Genomic DNA, 24,104 nt, shown 5'->3' on the forward strand with positions numbered 1-24,104 from the left:
ATTGATCATAGTTGTTATAGCCTCTAAAATTTATGTTTTTATAGTTTTGTGATTGTATAAATTGTTCCCCTGGTTCTGTTAATGATCATGTCTATCCACAAAATCACTAATAGTGTATCAATATACCTGTTTTCCTGTTGCCCCCCCTAACATTTATCATTTTTCTTTTTTGTCATCTCAACCATTCTGATGGGTATGTGGTAGAATTGCCAAAAAATGCTTTAATTTGTATTTCTCAAATTAGTAGTAATTTAAAGCATTTTTTTTTATTTGATTGTGATTCCTATGTATAGAACTGCCTGTTCATATTCTCAGATCACTTAACCATTGAGGAATAGCTCTTATTCTTGTAAAAGAATGAAACATTTATTTAAATTGGAAGCAAGATCTTTATTAGAGAAACTTTCTATAAAGGTTACTTCCAGTAATTTGTTTATTAAGTTTATGCAAGAACTTCATTTTTATGTTCAAAATCATCTATTTTATCTTCTGTGATCATCTCTATCCCTTGTTTAGCCATGTACTTTTTCCTATCCATAAATTTGAGAAGTGATATTTTTCTGATTTATTTATGTTCCAACCTTTTTATTTCCAGGTCATGTACTCGGTAGAGATTATCTTTGTGTACAAGGTGTGAGTTGTTGGTCTAAATCCAATTTTTTCCATACAGCTATCCAATTTTTCTAGCAGTTTTTGTTATATACTAAGTTCTTATCACAGATATGATCCTGGAATTACATTTATTGAATAGTTGGGCATTAGCTACATTGCTTCAGAGTGTTATATGCCTAATCTATTCCACTAAAGTTTTTCACTATTTTTTAACCAATACTCATTTTTAAAAATAATTATTCTTTTGTAGTATAGTTTGAAGTCTCGCACTACTAGATCTCTTCATTTCATTTCTTTTCATTATTTCTCTTTAGACTTTAAATCTATTCTCCATATGAATTTCATAGGATTTTTTCTAGTTCTATAAAATAATTCTTTAGTAATTTGATTAGCATGGCATTAAATAAGAAAATTAATTTATATAGTATTTTCATTTTTATTATATTGGCTCATCCTACTTAGGAGCAATTAGAAGTTTTCCATTTATTTAAGTTTGATTTTGTGTACTTTATAGTTGCATTAATATAGTTCTTGTGTGTATTTTAGGAGGTCACTTCCAAGTACTTTATAAAATCTGTCAGTATTTTTAATATAATTTTGCCTTCTATCTCTTTTTACTAAGGTTTATTAGTTTTATATAAAAATGCTGATTGTTTATGTTGATTTATTTTAAATTCTGCAAGTTTGTTGAGGTTATTAATTGTTTCAGTTAATTTTAGTTGATACTTTAGTGTTCTTCAAGTATACTATTATATCTTCAAAAGTTATAGTTATGTTTCTTCTTTGCTATGATTATTTCCCAAATTCTTTTTCTTATCTTACCACTGTAGCCAGCAATTTGAGTAAATATTATGTTAAAAAGAAGTGGTGAGAATGGGAATCCTTGTTTCTCTCTGATCTTATTAGCAAGGATTCTCATTTATCTTCATTACAGTAGCTCTTGGTTTTATATGTAAACTATTCATCATTTTAAGGAAAGGTCCAGTTTTCCCCATGTTTTATGGGATTGTTTTAATACTATACTAGAAATGGGTGTTGCTTTTTGTCAAAAGTTTTTTGTTTTTTTTTCTGTACCTATTCATATAATCATAAGATTTGGTTTTGGGGTTTGTTAATATGGTTAATTAAGTTTATGCTTTTCTTAATAACAAACCAACCTTGTATTATTAGAATAAATCCAATCTTGTTATATTTTATAATCTAAGCAATGTTTCATATGACTCTGAATAACTTAGTTTTTTCCCTTTGAAAATTGCTTATTTATAACTTTAGATCATTTATTAATTGCTAATATTTTATTTAAATTTTTGCCTATATTCTTTTCCTGTTTTGATTTTCCTTGGTTTAGGTATCAAGATAATATGTCATAGAAGGAATTTGGTAGAATTCCTTCTTTTGCTATCAATTTGTAAAATATTTTAATTAATTGTTCTTTGAGTGTTTGATTAAATTCATTTGTGAATCCACCTTGTTTTAGAGTTTTTTCCTCTTTGGAAGTTCATTTCTATATCTCTTTAGCAGCAGATTCTAGAATTTTAGTAGGAATTGAAATCAAAATAATGATGAATTCAATTCACCTGTCCCAGATGAATTACATGTTTCGGTATTGAAAACAATGGTAGATATGAATTATTTGGAGGCAGGTAGGTGGTGAAATAAATAGACAGCCAAAGATAGGGCTAGGTAAGGCACCTCCAGACCCAGTCAGAATGACGAGTTCAAATTGAACCTTTCTTATAGGTTCTTTATAGACTGTGTGTTTGCCTTTGCTTCCATCTTCTGTGTGAGTATATACAAATATGTAAAGAAAAGCCAACTCTGATTTTAAAATTATTATATGTGTATATGAATTCTACCCATGTAGGTCTGTAGGCAGTCCACCAAGTCTTGGTGATATCTTTAAAATCAAATTTGACTCCTTGAGTTAAGACTTCATTCAACTTCTGTTTTATTGTACAAAATATGCATCTTTTAGGCTCTAAATTTTGCTCCTTTCTTGGATTTAGTTTCCTTCTGACCATTCTGATAATTGCTATTATTCTCTTTATATTATAACTCTCTATAGTATATCTTTTAGTGCACACTGTAGCATGGTGGAAGAACAGGCAGCTTTTTCCCCTATTAGCCATCTATTTCAGTTAAAAACTCTTTTTTTTTTAATTTTTTTTTACTTCTGTTCCAACTTTTCCCTTCCCTCCCTCCACCCTCTCCCCTAGATGGCAGGCAGTTTCATACATGTTAAACATGTTAAATATCCTAGATACAATATATGTGTGCAGAACCAAACAGTTCTCTTGTTGCACAGGGAGAATTGGCTTCAGAAGGTAAAAATAATCTGGGAAGAAAAACAAAGATGCAGACAGTTTACACTCATTTCTCAGTGTTCTTTGTTTGGGTGTAGCTGCTTCTGTCCATCACTGACCACTTGGAACTGAGTTAGATCTTCTCTCTATCGAAGAAATCCACTTCCATCAGAATACATCCTCATACAGTATCATTATTGAGGTATATAATGATCTCCTGGTTCTGCTCATCTCACTTAGCATCAGTTCATGTAAGTCTCTCCAATCCTTTCTATATTCATTCTGCTGGTCATTTCTTACAGAACAATAATATTCCATAACATTCATATACCACAATTTACTCAACCATTCTCCAATTGATGGGCATCCACTCAATTTGCAGTAAAAACTCTTTTTATTAGATTTCTGGAGCACACCAAGTAAAGAAGTTCATATCATCCTTTATTAGGTATATTTCACACGTGTTGAAGAGTCTGTTTTTCTGATACCTTAGGCTGTAGTTCAGAGATCCAAATCCCATTGTCAGATACCATCTTCTCAATCAACTATTTATTTTCCTAATCTGATTTTCTCTTTTTTATCCCTTGCTTTCAAGGAGGAAACACCCCACTGACACACCTGTGATCTCCAATTTCTTGCCTAAGACTCCTTACTTTAGCAACCCTTTTTAGATTTTTCTTTGAAGTATCATTTATTCCCACATGAATTACCAAATCATCTTTTCTGATGGTTTGGGGGGAATGTCTTTGCTATGTTTTGGTTAGATGCCCCCAAAAAACAATAGACCTCTCTATTATCTTTCTATTATCAGGTTGATGAATAATTGTCTCTGAACTTCTGAGCAGGAAATCATGAACCAACCCTTCTCTTCTTCTTCTAATCCTTACTAAATGATCTACTATTTGCTAGTATTTGTGACTCCATTTTATTATACCCTAGAAGATAAGCAGCTGCTTCCTTCTCAGAAAGAGCTTAGAGGTTAGGGTTTTTTCAGACCACAGATGTTTCTTCAGCTTTCCGTTCTGTTCTGTGACTTTCTCCTATTTTTGAACCTCATACCTTAAACCAGACTTCCTCCTCTGCTTTTTCATATATTTTTCTATTTTTAACTTTTTTTTTTTGCATTGAAACCTCTCTTTTATTGTTTAAGACATTTCATTTTCCTTGATAATTTGCAGTGTACTAGGGCATTCCTTGAGTCCCTTCATCTTTTATTTTGAAATAAGTGATTAGACTTAGCCTTTCATCATCCAGCACAGATAGAGCCATTTTGTTCTAGATTATCTTTCTTATCTGTCATTGGAAAAGAAATTCCCAACTATGATGAAAATTGACAAGAATTCTAAGTCTTCTAAACTCATCATTTCCCTCTTTAGAGAATTTTTTGTTTTAGCTTTTAAAAAAAAAAAGTAAAATTATCAAATAAATATTACGTCCTCTGGCCCCCTAGACCAAAGTTTCTTAGACTTTTTCACTTGGAACTCCTTTTCATCTGAGAAATTTTTATGTAAACCCAGGTATATAGATATATAAAATAACTATACAAATCAAACATTTACTGATAATAAATGGTAATTTCATGACTACCACATTCAGTAAGTAACCCCAAATGGGTTCATAAACCACAATTTTAGAAATGGGCTCTACACCATAGATTGGCCATCCTTTACAACCTTACAAAGTAGTCTTATGAAATGTTCTATCTACATGAAGATTTTCCTCTTAACTCTTAGGAGAAACAAGGTTTTATGACAGCTTCACTCAGGGTCTACCAGTGCAGAAAAACCTCTTGTAAATTACTATTAATATTGATGATCTGTCAATATATCTATTCCCCTCTTACTGCCTCTCATTTGGGGGGATAAAAATCAGATCTCAAGAAATGAAAATGGGTATAAGTGCTGAAGTCTCAGTTTAAGAAATGTTGATGTTGAAATGAAGAAGTGAAAGAAAATAACGAGACAGAAAGCAGGTGCAAATTAAGTTTTTTAGAAGAAGGAGATACCTGACTCAGTGCTTTTCCTAAAATAATGCCAGCTCTGTAAACTCTTAAAGGAAGCCACCCATAGTGAAAAGAGTTGAATCATCTTTTGTCATTCCTCAAAATAATTGACAAGGATCTTTAGAGGGGAAAATTCATCAGCAAGTAACTAACCCATTAAGAAGTCTTAAAAAGACGAGGGCATCTGGCTTCCTGGTATTGAAAACCTTTTTCTTTGAGCCTTTAATGACTCTTTTCAAAGATCAGAAAAACTGGAGTTAAAAGTTAGAGTTAGAAAAGATTTATTAGGTCATCTTGTTCGTTCTCCTGCACTGATTCAGAATTGTTACCTGTAGTGTACTTCCTAGTCTTGTGTGCTTTTTACGGTCGCAAGTAAATGGTATTCTCACCACTTCCTTTGGAAGACTATTTCACAGTCCAATAGATCTCACTGTGAGGAAGCTCTTGATCCTCAGTCTAATGTTTTCTTCTTACTTTATGCTTCATACACCTCTAGCATTTACTTCTCTCATCCTATTCTTCCCAGCCTCATTCATGTCTGTTTCAGACATCCTAAGCATCCATTCTGATGCGTTTTTTGTGCACAGTGTAATTCATTGTACATCTCATCTTTCAGGGTCAGAGGATACTAACCCACTTAAAGTAGGAAGTATCTTTTTAATATAAGAAATAGATGATTGAAATACATATTCTTTTGGATGCTCGCCTTAACTTGAAATCATGGTTTTATTGTGGAAAACAAAAATAATTATTTCCTGTTCCTTGGGTAGTTAAAGCAAGGGATTTTTAGATTAAAAACAGCTTTGATTTGTCAACTTTATAAAATTCAACTTCTGAATTCAGCTTGATTAGGAATGATGGAGCTCAGAGGACAATATTACCCAATAGATAATTTAGACCAAGGTTTGGTATAAATAGAAATATGTGAGTGGCAGAAGAAAGTTGCTGGTGTTTAGATAGTATTTTGTAGTAGTTACAGCAATGGCTAATGATGACAGTTGTGTTGATTTTAGTATATTGATAAGACTGTATTGTATTCAAGTGAATTTTCCTCCAAAAAAGTTTCCAGATCACAGAGATAAATAGTATCTCTGTGATTTACAGAAAGCAAAGGTAATATAGATAAGGAAGAACTGTTAGGCTAAGCTCCTTAGCAAAAGCCCTCTCATTGGTGTGGTGGTGATTGCTGTTGTTGTTGGGTCATGGACTCTTCAGACCCCATTGGGTATGTTCCTGGCAAAGATACTGGAGTTGCCTTTTCCTTCTCCAGCTCATTTTACAGATGAGGAAACTGAGGCAAGCAAGGTTAAGTGACTTGTCCAGAGTCTCACAGATAGTAAATGACTGAGGAAATATTTGAGCTCAGGAAGATGAGTCTTCCTGACTCTGCTGGACCCAGCATTCTATCCAGTGAGCTGTCACTCTCCCAAGTTGCATCCTAATATTTCATTGTATTTATTTTCAACTTTATCAGAAAACATCAAAGCTAATGTGTTACTTCAATTCAGTGAAGGTATATTATGGCTGAGACACTTTTACACATTATGAAAATTAAATGAATACAGTGGGGTATCATATTTTTGTCCTGTTCCTGCTGCATTCTGCGAGAGCCAGGATCTTGGGCATTGGGCAGGGCTACTCTTGGGGCTTGAACCTCCTCATCCTGGTCCTCAGGCAGCTCCCAGACTCAAATACTGGTTCTGTGACCCAAGCTCATGGGCCTGAGCTCACACCGCAGCTCCACAAAGACCAGGTCAGGAAAGTCTTAGACAAATTCTAAGAAATACATCAGCTGGGTGCTGACTATGGCCTAGCCCCTCACGTGGATAATCCCTTCTCATTTTTTCCTCAGACACACAAAGCAGATGTTCCCTATTCTGGCTTATAAGGGTGATCCCTGTAAAATCAGCGACTTAAAATTCCCATCCAACTGGTACCCAGCATGTTGTCCCTACCAAAAATGGGAAAGTCCACCGTGCTCTCCAGAGACCCTGGACTGCGAAGGCTAGACTTTATGGTGGGTTTCTGAAGCTGTGGGCTTATGAGATATTCAGAAAGCTTAATGAGACCGGTGTGTTAGTGACTCAGGAATGGGAGAAGGAGGAGTGACTCCAGAGCGAGATAGAAACCCAGCCCCTTATAAAGAGACCACAATTGGTAAAATTCAGCTACTTAGATACAAGCTAGGGGAGGGGTCTGCCTCAGAGCACTCTGTGGAAGAGCTCCATTTATGTGGAGGAGCGGCTGCTGTCCCTACAGTGTCCATACCCATGGAGGGGAAGCAGAACTTGGAAATCTAAGGGACTTGTCCCCATCGCTGCACTGAGTCGTGCTGTCTCGGGTTTGGACGGCCTTTGGCCTGGAGACTGCAGGCTCTGTTTTAGCCAGGACAACCCTGACTCAGATTGAGATGCAGGGATTTCAGTCGGCTCCAGCTCTGAGTCAGGACCTCCTCCAGCATGTCTTTCTCAGCCTGAGGTAGTCGGGGAAAAGCGGCCATTTGTCTGCACTTCCCTTTTAGGGTCCTTACAGCCCCATGGTCAGGATGAGCCGTGAACATCTGCCCGCTTATTCCCATTACTCCTGGAGGCCCTTCCTCCAACCAAAAACCATTAAGGATGTCCTGGACTGGATGCATGCTCTGCATCTCTACCTGTGGCTAAGCTATCAGTCTCTTTCCCAATTCCAGCCTTGCCCAAGACCTTCAGAAAGAACTTAACAGCGTCATCCAGAAGGCTGTGCACATCATCACCGTGCTGATTTACATCCCAATATATGCTGAATTTGGACAGTTTGCTAGGAGAAAGCAGGGCCAGCTGTGGGGAGCTGCAAAATCTGCTTCATGAGAGGCTGTAGGAGCTACCATGATGGAAAATCTGGCTTCAAAGTCCCTAGTCTTGAAGCTGTTGCCAAAAGGACAGCTCCACCCTTATTAAAGCAGCTGAGAAAAGTGGTTAAAGCAGCAGACTGAGGAGTAGAGGGCCAGGGCACAGAATGGGAGCCACCGGGAGCAGACAAGGAGAATGAAAAATGGCCATAATGATGATGAGATTTTTATCTAATGTCTTTTTTTTTGAAATTTTTTATTTTTTAAATAAAATAAACTAATACAGCCTGGTATCCAAATACATTCAATCAAATATTGCCTAAGAACCAAAGGAAATACTATTAGATGAGGAAAGAACATAATCAAAATAAGAGATCTCAGCTGGATATAGATGGAAAGGTACTTCTAAGAAAAGAATTCTTGAATTTATTTATTGAAAAATGAAGTTATATTAGCATACAGTTGTGTAGCTATATCAAGCATGGACAAATACAGGTGTGGTTTTCCCCTTTCACTAGTTGCCTAGGTGGATGTTTCAAGCCTCTCACACTTCAACATGTCCAAGACTGAAATCACTTTTCCCCCTCACTCCTACTCATTTTCCAAATTTCTGCTGAGGGTAATATCATCCTTCTGCTCACTTGGATTCTGAACTTCATTAACTTCCTGTTTCCTTCACTCCACATATCCAATTAATTGCTAAGTTTTGCCATCTCTTCCTTCATAAAATTGCTTGTATCTATCTCTTCCTTATTACTTACAAGATCATCCCCCTCCTCAATTCAGTTTCAATCCCTTATTTCTTGGAATGCTGCATTAATTTCTCCATTGGACTTCCTGCCTTAATTCTCCCTTCTCCAATCCAACCTCCACTTAGCTGCCAAAGGGATTTTTTAAAGAACAGGTTTGACTCCTCCCTTGTTCAAAACATTCTAGAGACTCTCATATCTACATTATACTATATTATTTCTATATGTTATACTGTATTATATGTACCATATATATATAATATATAACCTATATCATGATAGGTAATGATGTAATATATAATGTTATATAATATAATATGTGATATATATGTAATTATATACATATGTGCTGTATTATGTCTCTATCATGTCTTCTGTTTGACATTTAAAATCTTTCATAATCTGCCTCAAAACTTTCTATCTATACTCCCATCCCCACATGCCGTCGTCTAACCAGATCATACGTTTTTACCCACAACACCGTATGATTTCAGTTTGACCATCCCTCACACCTGGAAGACACTTCATTCTCCTAAGTATGACTTATGACTTTCCCTCAAGAAGCACTCTGCGTTGATATTATATCTATTTTACACAGTCTCTTTAAGGAGATAAGGGTTCATTTTTCCCCGTATATCTCGGTGCCAGACAGCCCCTGGTCCATAGTAGGCACTTCATAAATATTTGATTGATTGTTTGAGTCCACGTTTTGTCCCTAGAGCAGCAAGGGGGTTACGTCACATTGCCGGGATAAAGGTTTTAGCCGGATCCTTGTCTTTCCTTCCATCCCCTTTTGAGTTCTGTCCTATAAATTCAGGGTTCAATGGAACACCACATACCGCATGAGAGAGAAAGCCAAGAATTGTCCTTCGGCAGCTAAGCACCGAGGCTCCTGCTTCCTTCAGAGCTACACAGGTTGTTAACCTAGTTCACTATTAGTGGTCCGTGGTGGCAAATGAATGGCCAAAACATCAACTACACTTGTCAGTCAGTCTCAAGAGTTGTTTCCAAAGAAAAGAAGCCTTCAGCTTATTGATTGAGAAGTTATGGTTCTAGCTCCTTTCTATTTTTCTTCACCTCCACTCACCCCACCTTGCTTTCTCTTTTTCCCCAGGTGGGCAATAAACAGTTGGAGCACATCCCTTACTTTCAGGATCATCATTCAAGAGTGAATCAATAAAATTCACTTGGCCTTTCTTCTGCTGAGACATTTTCTTTCCTTTGGTTTCCAGGGCTTAGCAAAGTGTCTGGCATATAGTGGGTGCTTAATAAATGTGTATTGATTGATTTTTGATTCTGTCTTGGAGACATGTGGCAAGTACCCACTTGATTGGGCTCAGCATCTTTGGCCGTTGCCATTTCCTATTGTTCCTTAAAAGCAGGGATGGCTCAGTCTCTCTACTTCCCTTTAATTAATCAATTATTCTACACTCTTCAGAGGCCCCCAGGACACTGCCTTACCCACTCTGTGAACCTCTTCCCTATACAACACAAAACGATAATTCCGATGTCATCACTTATTATCCGGGATATAATGTATCTGTCTGCTCTGAAAATATTGACCATACTTGGTCCTAGAGTTGATTTGTGTTTCTCTTGATCAATTCAACCTTGCGTTTGATAGGGCCCCCTCCCCTCCAAAATCTCTTTTGTCATGGGACCACTGGAGAGCCACTGTTCTCTCTCAGCTTTACCTTTGGATTCCTCCCTTCCTAGGACAGAAATCTGGGTCTGTTTCCCCCGGGTATTAGCTGTTCCTAACCATTCTGGAGAGCCTGTTATTGATGGAGCTCTGCAGGCTGTCTGACCCCCACTAGCTCAGGGAGAGAGAGTGAACTCCCAGTCTTTCTCAAGCTCTAATTGAGACAGCATAATCAGGAATCACCATATGCTGCCTCATCCCAAAGGAAATGAGTCCTTTCCCCAGGCTCCTTCTATACAAAATGTTCTGTTCTGATCCACATAAACTTGTGTGTCTGTTCTGTGTTTTTAAGTGCTTTGCCATGTGACTTGTCAATTCTGATTACTGATGGGTCCCTTGAAGGCACTGCCGGTGGTCATAGTTCACTCATGACTGGAACCGGCTTTAGCCACCCCTGGCCCTTAATGGTTTTTAACTAATAAGTCTAAATCCACCAAAAACATTGATTTAATGCCCAATGAACCCATGTTCCCTACCAGTACTTGTCCCTCAATTAATCTCAGTCCTCCATTGATATCCATAAGTCAAATTATTTCCTCTTCTATATGCTAAACTATCCTTCCCATCCTGAAACTCCTTCACTCTCACTGCTGATTTAATCTTGGTTTATTCTCTATAACTTAACAAACCTTCCATGATAACTCTGATCCTTGTAATTGCCCACAACTGATCCTTCAATGTTTTTCAAGTCCTTCATTTCCTTTCCATATTCTAAATCTCAGTCTTTCGGTTGATTACAGCCCCAGAAGGAACTGCTCTTCTCCTTTTTCCATCTTCCATTTAATTATTCCTTTCATGTTCCTTCCCCCCAAAATCTAGAGGTTTCTCCACTGCTCTGCTGGATTCCTAATCTCCTGTTTTTATTTTTCTTTAATCTATTATTTTGGACCATGTCCTTTCACTCTAAGATTGAATCATGTTCTTTATGGCAGGTGGTCTTAAATTTTTTCCACTCAAGACCTTTTTTCATCCAATAAATATTTATGTAACTCCATGTATATGGGTATATAAAAAAGGTATACAAATCAAACATTTACTGATAATAAATCTTAAAGAATTTATTATGATGTGATTTTAAGATATGATATTTTGATATATTAGTATCATATGATTTATGATATGGTATTAGTATATGATTATGATAATAAATCATAAAGAATAAACCCAAAACAATTCTTTGGTCTACATATAATTTTACCATTTATTAAAGATGAAAACAAATTTGCATATTAATGAGATAGATGTGCTTGCTTATTTTTACGTAAAGAATTAAATCTTGCTGGAATATTTGATGCTGCAGAATATAGAGCATTCCAAAACCTTTTACTGTTGACAAATTTTTCACGACCCTGCATTCAGTTATTTGTTCCCACATGGGATCACCATCCACAGTTTAAGAAGCTTTGTTTTATAGAGCCTTCTATTTTCTATTGGATGGGACCTGTTAGCATGATTATGTGGTAGATAGTACTTAATGAACTGTACTTCAAGTCAGGAAAATATGATTTCAAATCCTGCCTCATTAGGTGTGCTCCATCAAGTCTTTTAAACTTTCTCACCTTCAGTTTCTGTTCTACAAAATGGGGAGGATAACAGCACTCATGCTGCATTGTCATAAGGATAAGATGAAATAATATGTACAGAATGCTTTACAAACTTTAATAAATATCATCTATTATTATTATCATTATTATAGCCCCACAAAGATAGAATTGTTCTGTTTATCCATAAAGCTAATTCAATTAATTTATATTTCGTCTGAAAGCCACCGCACTCATGGTGAAATTGAAAAGGTTTGGGAGGACATGAGTTAAATTTTTTTCTTTCTTTCTTTTTTTTAAACCACGAGTGCTTTTAAAAAGAACTAGAATAGTTCGGCCTTGATGATTTAATATGTTACTGGCTTGTTGTACAAATTCTTCATTTTTAGTTTCCAGAAGAAAAGAATTTCCCAACCTTGTCTTTATCTACCTTCTGCAGTAGTGTCCAAGGATCTTTCCACACTTGACTTCTACCACAAAAACAACAATTATATCAAAGTTTCCCATTACTTTGGTTTCCAAACAGCCCCTATTTCCATATACATACACACACACAAACACTCACAATATTCTTTCTCCCTCTCCCAAGTTACTAGTATTGTAAATCAGTCTGCAACATGGTTTGCCAGAAAAGTTTCCATTCATCCTCAAAATAACAATGGTACTAAAAGTAACACTGGCCCCATTTCAATATGGTTTTTGCTAACAGAGTTTAATCAGAACATGAACAAAGTTAGAAATAACTAATGACAAATTTGGCGCTTGGACAGAGGGTTATTTTGTGAGGTGGGAACTGCAGGACACAAACTGGCTTTCAGAATTCAGAAGAATTTCTTCTCTGCTGTGCAGGAAATAGAGCATTTATTCAAAAATAGTTGGTCCTCAGCTTTAAATAAAAGCAAATGAAAAGCCTCTTTTATAGAACTTAAAAGAAAAGACAATTTCTGATCAAACTGTATGAAATCACATGAACATATTTTTTGTTTTTGCTTCTTAAAAGGAAATCAATGTGCTGACTGTGGCATTGGTCAACCAAGACAGAGAGAATAATACCGAGAAACGGACTCAAGGCTTAAAGTCGGAGAAGGAGGCACTATTGATTGGTAAGGCAGTTCTACCTTGCTCACATCTTATAAGAATACAGGTACAGGCCCGGATGAAGATACCCTTTAATTCACATCCGCACAAGCCTGAGACACAGCCAGGGAAATGTCCATATTTGGGGCTAGAATTACGAAATATTAGAGCCAGAAAGCATCTCTAGGCTGCCCCCGAAACCCCTTTTAGTGCAAAGAAATGAAAGTACATGAAGGTTAAATGATTTGGCTGAGGTCAGACAGCTGGTTAATAGAATATATTTCACAACAGGTTCAGCAGTAGGGTGCTGTCTCTCAGTTTCTTTTTCAGGGGAAGTAAAGTCACCTTTATTCTAGAAAAAATATAGGTTTAATAGTTTCAAATACATATAGTAAAAAAAAAAAAAACGACAAAGTATTATCAGAAAGCCTTTGAACCCAGATTTAATGAAAAAAATATAATGAGAATATTTATTTTTTAAAATAGTGATGTAGGCTGCTGACTATTTAAAAACAGGTTTGTTTGTATTTTTTTTCCTCTTCAAGTCAACCGGTACCAGGATTGTGTTCAATGTTTAACAAACTAGTTCTTCAAAAACATATGGTATGCTTTTTCAAGTTTAATCTGCATTAGTAATATTTTTCCATTACTTTCTTAAATCTATACCACCAACAACAAAAAAAATAAGTTCTGACTTGTAGAATTTGCTGATTTCTAAGAAGGCAGTGCTCACGCTGAAAAACTTAACAATCAGCTCTTGTGAGCCCAGTAGGAGTTGGCTCCAGCACTTCCCCACCTGGAGCCAACCCAAATCTTGTTTTCAGTAAGAAAAGTTTTTCTTCACAGTATTACCAAAGTAAACTTTGACTCATTCTAAATTATTATAAATGTCAGGTTTGTGAATTCCAGAATAATGATGCTTCTGCTGTGCTATTTCTGAACATTATTTGGTAATCTAATAAAGCAATGAAATCTGCAAGGCTAAACTAATTTACTTGATAGGATCATAAATAATAATCACTGGCATTTATATCATTTTTAAGCTTTACCAAGTGCTTTACAATCCATTAAGTCATTTGTGCTTCCCAACAACCCTGTAGGTAGGGGCCAGAGATATTAGTCTCTCCACTTTTCAGATGAGGAAAGGTTCAAAGTCATCTGCCCAAAGTCATATATTGAGGAAAGGAGGGAGTCAGTATTTAAACCTAGGTTCTCTAGCTTGGATATAGCACCACTTGCCTTGACAGCATCAGCTTTTGCAAAACACATCTCTCAAGTCTGGTCTTTATTCTAGAAAAAAATACAGATTTAATACTTTCATATATATATATATATATATATATAGCATATGTCCTAAAATCTTCAGTGAGGCAGGCCCCAAACTCCCTAGAATTCATGACCTTTTCAGAAATCTCTGACCAGAATCTGGACACCAGCAAAGTTTTTAAAGTTCCTCCCTTCATTTCCTGAAGACAGTAGTGGCAATTTGTTCTGGAGAAAGAGTATTCGTTTTTCCTTTAAACATTATTAAGTGCCACCTATGTACATTAGGGGTACAGATGAAATAGTCCCTGCCCTCCAGGAGCTTACAATCTACCAGGAGAACAACATACGTGTATGAGAAAAAACAAAACACACACAATGTAAATAGGAAATAATTACAGAAGGAATAGAACCAGCTAGCGCACTGTCACTAGAGCTTAACTTCTGTGGCCCCGTTGTTAACTGAACCAGGCTGTATTCATCCAAAAAAGAGAATTCCAGATCAAACCTGTTTCTCTTCCTGTCATCAGCCCATAAAGGTGTCATGCTATCCATCTCCCTTCACTATTATACATGTGATTTGACTTAGCACCAAAAAGCACATATTTCACAGTAAGCAGAATTTTCTGGCATTCGAATATATAAGGGATGGGGACTAGATCTGTGATGCTATCACTAGAAGGAACTTCCTGGTGAGGAAATTACTCAGTGCAGACCAGCATCCTTCTCTGCAGCTTATGATCTCAGGGAGTTGCCTAAAGCACCAAGAAGTTCATTTATACCCAAGTCTTTCTGACTTTAAGACCAGCTCTATCCATTCCAGGGGTCCTCAAACTACGCCCGCAGGCCAGATGCGGCAGCTGAGGACTCTTTCCCCCTCACCCAGGGCTATGAAGTTTCTTTGTTTAAAGGCCCACAAAGTTTTTGTTTTTACTATAGTCCGGCCTTCAACAGTCTGAGGGACAGTGAACTGGCCCCTATTTAAAAAGTCTGAGGCCCCCTGCTACACCATCTTGCCTTTCTTAAACCATGTGCGTTTAGAAAAAAGCAACATTTATCAGTGACCCTCATTGTGGATCGCCCCTGAATAACTGCCTCAACCCCAGGCTAATTAAGCTTTCCTCTTCCATCAAACCAGCCCTCCTGAAGATAAAAATAAGAATGTAATATTAGCTTAAGCTCTTGTGAAGGGTAAGTTCAGACTGAAAAATGGCTTAGTACAGGGCTAGGTCTACAAGGGTTCTCTTACTGCAAACCCAGACTGCATCTAGGCTAGAGTATAAAAATAAACTGGTTACATGAGAGGGGAAGGCACCTAACCATGGCTACAGTGAGCAGGCTCCATCGCAGTTTCCTGCCTGCTTGGTCACATTAAAAGCTGGGCTCCTGGAGATCGTGTGTCCATGAGGACACTGATTCTAACAAATGATAGATAATCTATATAAAGTTATTAATTTTTTGTTAGGGAAATATGAGTAATGTCTATGAAATTTGAGCCTGGGGTTTTAAATTCCTATATTCAGCTATTAGGACAAATTAAGTTTAAAAAAAGGCACAGAACTCTCAGTTCAGAGAAAGGGAAGAGCTTCTCCTTCCCCTGTGATCCATAGTATTGATCTGAGCCTGGTCTTGGCAGGAACCTGAGCTCAGACTTCCAAGTTTTGATTGGCTCCTCAGCTGAACGGTTAAGAGTGAGCAATGAGATCACTGTTCGTGTTAGACAAATGGCTTTTCCATATTTGGTTATCTGGCAAAAGTAGCTCCTCGTTGCATTTTCAAGGCGCTGCATGCTCACACCTCAAAATGACAGGTACACCGGGCCTTTAAGAAGCTGGCTCAGAAGGAATTAAATTTAAAAGATAGTCCAAACTTCATCCATCATATATAGATTTTTCAACTACAGGGTTATTGAATATGACATCAGCTTAGAGATACTCCAAGGAAAACCAATTATTTTTCTCTCCAGTGATATACAGCTGTAATAACATGCCAGGCACAAACCTTATAAGACATGCTGATCTTCTCTCAGTTCTAGGAACCCCAAAGTGAACCCACATGTTGTTGATAACTTGCTTATTCTTATACTTGAAAACATGTCAAGTTTTGACATTTGTTTTTTTTCCTATTCAGTGGGACAAAAGGGTAACTTTCCCCTTTAGGGAACAGAGAGGTCTACAACAAACTCCATTACTCTGTGTAGTTCTGTCCAGTATAGAGCACTCTGTGGTAAAGAGAGGGCTTTGACCCTTTAGTTTTCTCCCTCCTTTGGATCATTTCCTCTGAATTCTTACTGGAAGGATCCAGTCTACTGACCCCATTATCAATATTTTTATTGAGTCGATTGCGTTACTTATATTACTTGAGACAAAACTCCTTTTCCCCCAAATCTTTACATATTCACTATAAGAAAATCCAGTTGGGAAGCTTGGATTACATTTGTTAAGTGTTACTGAAGCCACTCTGAGCAAGCTGGTATCACCTTAGAAAATTACCAAACTTCTGAACCACATTTTATATTCTATGATTTTTAAACTGAAAATATGAAATATGCTGAGATTAGGGAAGGAAAATCCCACTTTCTGCTATTCTTTGCCCTTACTCATACATCACACTATTAGCCTTCAGCTCTAGCCTATGAAGAAATTAACTGGTATGCGTTTAGCATCTCTGCCCCAAATTAATCACATGCTAAATGTGTAGTTTAAAAAATAATGGGCTGGTCATGTGTCAAAAACAAGGGTAATCAGTGCATCCTCCACGTGCTCTTTGGTAGCATTGTGGTGTTAGGCCAAAACAAGGAAGGCCCCTCTCTCACCTCCTGTGGCAAACCCATGGGAAGCCATGGACAAGAATCATACAAATGGGCAAATATCAATATGGTGCACTCTGCAGCTTTGGAAGGAATGTCTGTCTCAATGACATCACGGATCTATTTGAATATATTTTGTTTTTATTTATTTGTGTAAATCACCAGTATCTTTGCCATTTTCTTCTCCAACTCATTTTACAGAAGAGGAAACTGGGGCAAATAGGATTTAATGACTTGCTTAGGGTCATATAGCTATCTAAGGTCCTCCGGACTCAAGATCCAGTGCCCTATCTACGAATCCCCCTAGCTGCCTACCTCGCATCCAAGAGGTACTTAATAAATGCTCATTGCTGTTTTTGGCTTTGTCTTTTTAGGTGACATGAATTTTTTGTGAATAGCCAAAATCAAATAGGGAATAGGACAGGGCAGTTAAATTAACATTAAATTATTGTCAACCTTTGCTTTTTTCCCAGGATCTTTGCTTCCCACTGTCAGCCCTTTCAGTCATTCCTTTTCCCCCACCAATTGTCAGCTTCTTAATATAAAGAATGGGGCAAGGGCCAGAAAGCTAAGCTCAGTATCACTTTAATAAAATGTTTACTGGGAAGTTGATTAAAGTAAAACCCTGGAATGATCTGTGATTTAGTTTTTCTTTGGTGTCCTCCATTGCCCCCTATTCTTTCAATTGCAAACAAATTATCCTTAGTCAGAAAAAAAAAAAAATGTGCCTACAATTTAAGCAACTCAGCTCCTTATAAGCTTAAATCCATGTTAATGGAAGATAGACAGCAGAGTCCATGAGGCAAAGGGCCTCCCAAAAGAACTAACCATCCTAACAAAATGGATCAATAAGAGAATGCTGTTGTACTCTGCCTTTTTCTCTGTTACTAAATGAAAATTGTTCCCCAACCATCCCAGTGTTACATAACTTGGGCCCCAAATCCCTGGAGCTTCCAAAGTCAAGATGTTGCTTGGGATGGAGGAGGCCATTTGCCATGAGTCTGGAGAGGTGAGAGGCCCAAAAGGAGCTAGAGTGATTCCTGGTCTAATGATTCATATGCTCAGCTAAAGAAGCCCTCTTCCCCTACCATTGCCCCTTCTGAAAAATACTCTTAGAGTAATTAGAACCGTGGGATACCACAATTATCCATGAGAGCTCCACAGGGCTGAAAAGACAATTACTTAAACAATAGGATGCTTTAAATTCTTGATAGCCAAGTAGTTAAGGAATGTGTAGATCACAAAACCTCTGATTGCCTCATTTTCCTCAACCATAAATGGGATAATAATATCACCAATTTCATTATGTGAGGATCAAATTAAATAATATTTACAACATAGGTATTTAGTAAGCACTTATTCCATCCATTTACCTAGTTAACATCTATCTGCTTCAATTACCTCATTTGTAAAATGAAAATTAATAATAACTACTTTCCAGGGTTGTTGAGAGTATAAAAATCAGAAAACATATGTAAAGTCCTTTACACAATCTTAGAGTTCTAATATGTTCACTATTATTAGTGATGATTTTAAAATTTTATTGTTCCGTCATTTTTCAGTTGTAGTCCTACTTTCTGTGACCCCATTTTGGGTTTTCTTGGCCAAGATACCAAAATTGTTGGCTATTTCCTTTTCCAGCTCATTTTACAGATGAGTAAACTGAGGCCGAAAGTTAAGTGATTTGCCCAGATGTACACAGCTAGTAAGTATCTGAGATGAGATTTGAACTGAGGTCTTCCAGACTTTACACCCACTGTGCCACCATTATTAATTACTTGCAAATACTCAAAATTGCTCATCTTTGTAAAAACAAGTTTATCTGGGCAGAAAATGAGGCTCGCCAGATTTACTTATGGCTCAAGTTTGATGGAAACAAATCCTTTGCTTTGAGCAGGGATCCTCAAACTTTTTAAATAGGGGCCAGTTCACTGTTCCTCAGACTGTTGGAGGGCCGGACTATAGTAAAAACAAAAACTTTGTTTTGTGGGCCTTTAAATAAAGAAACTTCATAGCCCTGGATGAGCGGGATAATTGTCCTCAGCTGCTGCATCTAGCCCGCGGCCGTAGTTTGAGGACTCCTGAAAAGGGGTCCTCAAAGCCTTTGAGTATGTGAATGCATACCCATTGTATATCTTGTACATAAAAATGACGAGGTCAAAATCACTCACTTAATTTTCCCTGCTGCCAAATTGGAATCAAGCAGCCTTTGCCTAATTCGGTTACTCTCCCCCTTCTGTCATTTGCAATGGATGTGGGAGCAGCCCCAGAACCATAGCTCTGAGGCTGAAGGTCTCTGAGAGGACATAATTTTGCAGAGGAGAAAATTCGCCGTCTCCCTGATGAGAATGGAAAGAGTTCTGTGGTGGTGCTTCCCTGTGGCACAGAGGTGCCCTTGGCTCCTCCCAGAGAATGCAGGGGCTGCGGCGGTCCTCCTGAGCTTGGGCAGTGGACTCCCGGGATCGGTCATCCAGATGCTCGCCTCGCCAAGCCCAGAGAGACTCCATCCGCGTTGGGCTCGTGGTGCTGACTCAGTCTCAGGGACTGCATTACTCAGCTCCACAAGAGCATCCTCTGCATCCCCAAGGGCATCCTCTGCATCCCCAAGGGCATCCTCTGCATCCCCAAGGGCATCCTCTGCATCCCCAAGAGCATCCTCATAGCAGGGAGACTGAGGGTCCTTGAAGCCTTCAGGTACCAGCCGAGGACTCAGGAGGGGAAGGCTGGCCCAATGCTTCCTTCTGGCCTGGAGTTGCTGGGGCGTTTCTCAGAGCTGCCGTCGCCTTTTACACTCACTCACTACTTGTGAGGGCGACTTGACACACAAAAGGATGGGATTTCAACAGGTCATTTCTGAGTAGATTTTTATGTCTGACAATTCGAGGATCGTACCCTCGTCAGGTCAGTGTGACACAGCACAGAGTAATACAATGCCAAAAACTCTTGAGTTTTTGAATGTCTGTTCATTTCACAGTATAGGCCACATGCTGGATTTGGCAGGTACTGGAGGTGTGTGGGATGTAATGGCTCAGTACTTTTTATTCCAACTCAGATCCTTGGAGTTCTATGAGGCTGAACACTTCTGGACATTGTTAAAATGGAGAATGAACCAGAACTTATGCTGAGAGATTTCTGGCTTCAGCCCAGTTTAGGTTAATAGCTCTGAGAAAATGGTCACACTAGACAGCTGGTTCCTTATCACTTTATTATCTCCTGCTTGTTTTATAAACTAAGAGATATAAAATCATAAAATCCAAGAACTTTAGATGGGAAAGGGACTCACAGAACATCTTGTTCCACCTCTTCATTTTACAGAAAAAGAACTGGAGGCCCAAGGGATTCAAGTGACCTGCTATCATCCTACTAATAATCTCCATAACTAGGACCATGTCTAACATTGCTGGTCATCATTTTAAACTTGAGCATAGGTGAAATCAGTAATGTTCCATAGAGCTTTCAATGCTCATAAAAATGTCCTTCTTCAATGTCTGAGCTTATAAACGAACTCTGCTTCCTTACTGTTGGACTACATTGTTTAACCATCAGCCATTCTGCTATCTGCCAGCTTCTGAAACTCCTCTTGGCCCCCTTGCCTGAACCCTGTTTGCCTAGATTCCTCCCCTACCTCACAACTCTCCATCTCACCTGCTTGCTCCCAACCCCTGACCAAACAGCAAATGTTAAAGTGAAGATGCCCCAGTTTGGGAAGATAGGGACAGAAAAATTCACTGATCATATAAGTAGGAGGAAAGACAAGAGAAAGAAAGAAATGAAAGAAGGAATAAAGGAAGGAAGGAAGGAAAGAAAGAAGGAAGAAAGAGAGGAAAGAATTATTAAATGGAAATAAGGAAGGTAGTAGAGTTTGGATTGGCAAGTGGCTTTTTTTAGGGTGACTTTTGAGGAGGCATGCTAAGAAGGATTATATCATAAACAGGAGTGTTATACTTTTTAAAGTGTTTAAGCAACTTTACAGGAAAAAAAAAATCAGCATTAAATCTAATTCCTGGGAATCTTCCTTATTTTTTTTCCTATTTTGTTTTTTTTCTTGGCATTGTAAGGATACTCTGTTGCTTGTCTCTTGCTCTTTCCATTTAACTTGCTCATTTTTTCAACTCATACATTTCTCTGATGACATCTTTTACTCTAGTTTCCTTTTGTAATTTTTTTTGTTCCTTATTGACAAGACCTTTTTATTTGTATTTCTGTCCTTTAAGACAATAATTCACTTTAAAAATGCTTGTTGATTCATTGATTATTCATGGAATATACATATATATATTTTTGTTATATATGGTTCTGCTCACTCCAACAATCATGAATTAAGTACCTACTCTTTACAAACCAGTCAGTCACTAAGCATTTATTAAAGATTTACTCTATTCCAGGCTCTATAACTGGGACTAGACCAAAGAAAAATAAAATATAAAAAACAGTTATTGCTCCCAAAACATTTATGACATTGATTTAATCTTATTTTTTCCTACTTAATGCCATTTCATTCAGATATTTCTATAAAGTGATATGTACTCAAATTTGCTACTTTTTTATTCCATCTTGTCAATATAGCAGATGTGCTTAGTTTGGAGGGCAGGATTAATATTTTCTGTTTATTTTTTTTTATTAAGTGGATATAGGACTCTTCAAGCAACACTTTCATAACTGTAGGAATCTGAGCAACAGTCTCATCTAACTAACTCCCTCATCTTTAAAAAAAATAATAATAATAAGATTTTTGGTCTGACTTGGGGGAGATATCTTTTTGACTACCTTCTCTGAAAATCATTTTGTTTCCAGGTGGCAAATTTCCATACCAGTGAGTCAGTCAGCAACTATTATAAAGTTCCTCGGGCTCTGGGAAAGGCACAATGAGAAATATAAATATGTAATTAGACAGAGAGTAGCATTACCAATAGTGGGCCTATACTTATCTTGGTCCAGACAATATCCCCCTACTCTCAGGATGCTTACCTTCCTTAGTCTAATTACTCAGGACTTGGTTGCTATAAACTCTTCAGCAGTTCAATTATCCTAGGCACTTTTCTCAAAGTTCTTAACCTAGTAAAATAATGAAGAAACAAAGGGAAGAATCATCAACAATGCTAAATCCACAGCAATCCAGGCTAACCCATCTCCCTTACAGTGTAACCCATTTCGAGCAGAATTTGTTCCACTCACCTGTATTTCATCTAACAACAAGATCTATAGCTCCAGCCTTTGCTTGGTTCGTGAGTACCTGACTCTTAGCTTATTGACAGATAATTCATTATGAAATCCGCTCAGACACAGCTGGAGAATGTTCATTTCAATATGGCTTTTCAACAGTTAACCACAGAGAACTTGGAGATGAGCCTTCCTTATTTTTACTTATTTTAATTTGGGAGAAAAGGAATCAGGAGGATGGGGAGGGATTGCTTTTCATAGCAATGCTAGGACCAACATCCTCCTTTTCATCTGTCAAAGCAATGCTGACAGTTGATTTTCTTGATGGAAAAAGTTCTCAATTTGTCATTTCATTCCAACTAAACCATTCATTCCCCTAGACCTTTTAAAATGTTCTTCTAAATTACAGTGAATAGAGAGGGAGTCGGGCTCCCTTTAAACAACAACAACTAACTACCAAAAAGCAGTGCACCAAGAAGAATTTGGGCTTCCTTCAGCAGCAGTCAGGGACAATATGGATTAAATACTTTTTTGTAACTAGCAACTATAATTATTAGGAAATTTTGAAGCCCTGTGATTTCTGACACAGCTGCATGAGCGAGCCCTTTTCCCACTGCAGCATCCATTGAGGGAGAGAAACACCATAATTCTATCCTTCCAATAACTACAATTTTATATTGGTAAATCAAGCATAAAATTGGTAGTTGAAATGCTTCCAGGAGTCTTTGTTTAGAGATACCTTTATTCATCTATATATTATCTTGGTCACTAGTTTTCTAACTGGTATCTTCCTACAGATAAGAAATTCTCTTTACTGCGTTACCATTACTGTATTCAAAATGTGTTGTTATCTCATGTTTGTTGAGTGCTGTTAGAAATAACAGGGCTATAACTCAGCCTGACAAAATGGTCACAGGGTAAGAAGAGGTGATATTACTTGGCTGAGGCTGTTTGAGCCTCGGGAAATTTCTAATATGTGTGTTTTTTTTTTTTTTAATGCAGGTATCATATCAACATTTCTTCACGTTCATCCTTTTGGAGCCAATATAGAATATCTTTGGTCATATATGCAGCAGCTGGATTCTAAGGTAAATGATTTTTATCTAAAGGGCTTTCATTGCCTCAATGCAAAATGGCCTGATTGTTGACTGCAGGTGGACTCCGCGTGAGTCCCCATTAGGGACATAATGGGGAAATGGGGCTTGTACGCTTCCCTCATTCTCAAATTCTTTGGCAGGCAGGCTGCCTTCCTTCACTTACTTGCCTTTGTCTTTGTGGGAGAACAAACTGTTATCTGAAATGACAATGACTTTAAGCAGATGCTAAATTACTTGGGGAAGCTTGTGGGGAATATAAAATGTAAGGTTAGCTAGGGGAGTCTGAAAGACAAGAGAGAAATCAGTGAAGGGCTCCGTTAGGGCATCAGCCTTGGACCAGGCTGGCAGGCCTCCCAGCTACAGGATTTCCTCCGACTTCTGAAGGAGCTTGATATGGTGAAAAAAGCAGTTGCACTCATTTAAAAGTACCAGATAATTACATAGATTTTAAGAAAATAACTTAGATCTTAAGCTATTTCTTGTAGTGTTGGTCAAGTTCAAGAGCACGCTTACCTTCTCTCCAATTTTTCTTGTCTTATAAACAAAGTTTGATTTCTTTCTCCCTTCATTTTGATCCAGGTCAATGGAAATGGAATTTTATATTATCTGTATTATCTTTAGAGTTACATGGAAAGATACTCTCAGGATCAATGGGAAAAAAAAATTAGTAGCCCTTTTTTTGTTGTTTTATTTAAATATCGAAATAATTAGAATATTCCTCAACACGCGCGCGCGCACACACACACACACACACAACACACACACACACATACACACACACCCCATTTCTATTCTTAACATCATCTCAAAGTTAAGTCTTTTCTTGCTTCCTGATGTCCTTGAATTTTCTTTCTCTTCCAATGCATGGGGTCCTATAAGCATAGGGAAGAAAGGTGACAGTGCTATGGGAAGACCCACTGGTGCCCAGTTGGTGCCCACAGAAGGCCAGAGAAGCAGGTCAC

At 37.6% G+C, this 24,104-nt stretch overlaps 1 protein-coding gene across 3 annotated transcripts in view; it reads left to right on the forward strand.

Moving 5' to 3' along the window:
- ENOX1 (ecto-NOX disulfide-thiol exchanger 1) overlaps positions 1-24,104 on the forward strand; it is a 345,774-nt gene that overhangs the window by 308,359 nt on the left and 13,311 nt on the right. For all 3 annotated transcript variants that reach the window (XM_051983858.1, XM_051983857.1, XM_051983856.1), the window contains 2 exons: positions 12,737-12,839; positions 23,048-23,133. In XM_051983858.1, the coding sequence (XP_051839818.1) occupies positions 12,737-12,839; positions 23,048-23,133 (189 nt within the window). The remainder of the gene's footprint in view (positions 1-12,736; positions 12,840-23,047; positions 23,134-24,104) is intronic.

Source organism: Antechinus flavipes, chromosome 3, assembly GCF_016432865.1.
Source record: "Antechinus flavipes isolate AdamAnt ecotype Samford, QLD, Australia chromosome 3, AdamAnt_v2, whole genome shotgun sequence".
Taxonomy (NCBI): domain Eukaryota; kingdom Metazoa; phylum Chordata; class Mammalia; order Dasyuromorphia; family Dasyuridae; genus Antechinus; species Antechinus flavipes.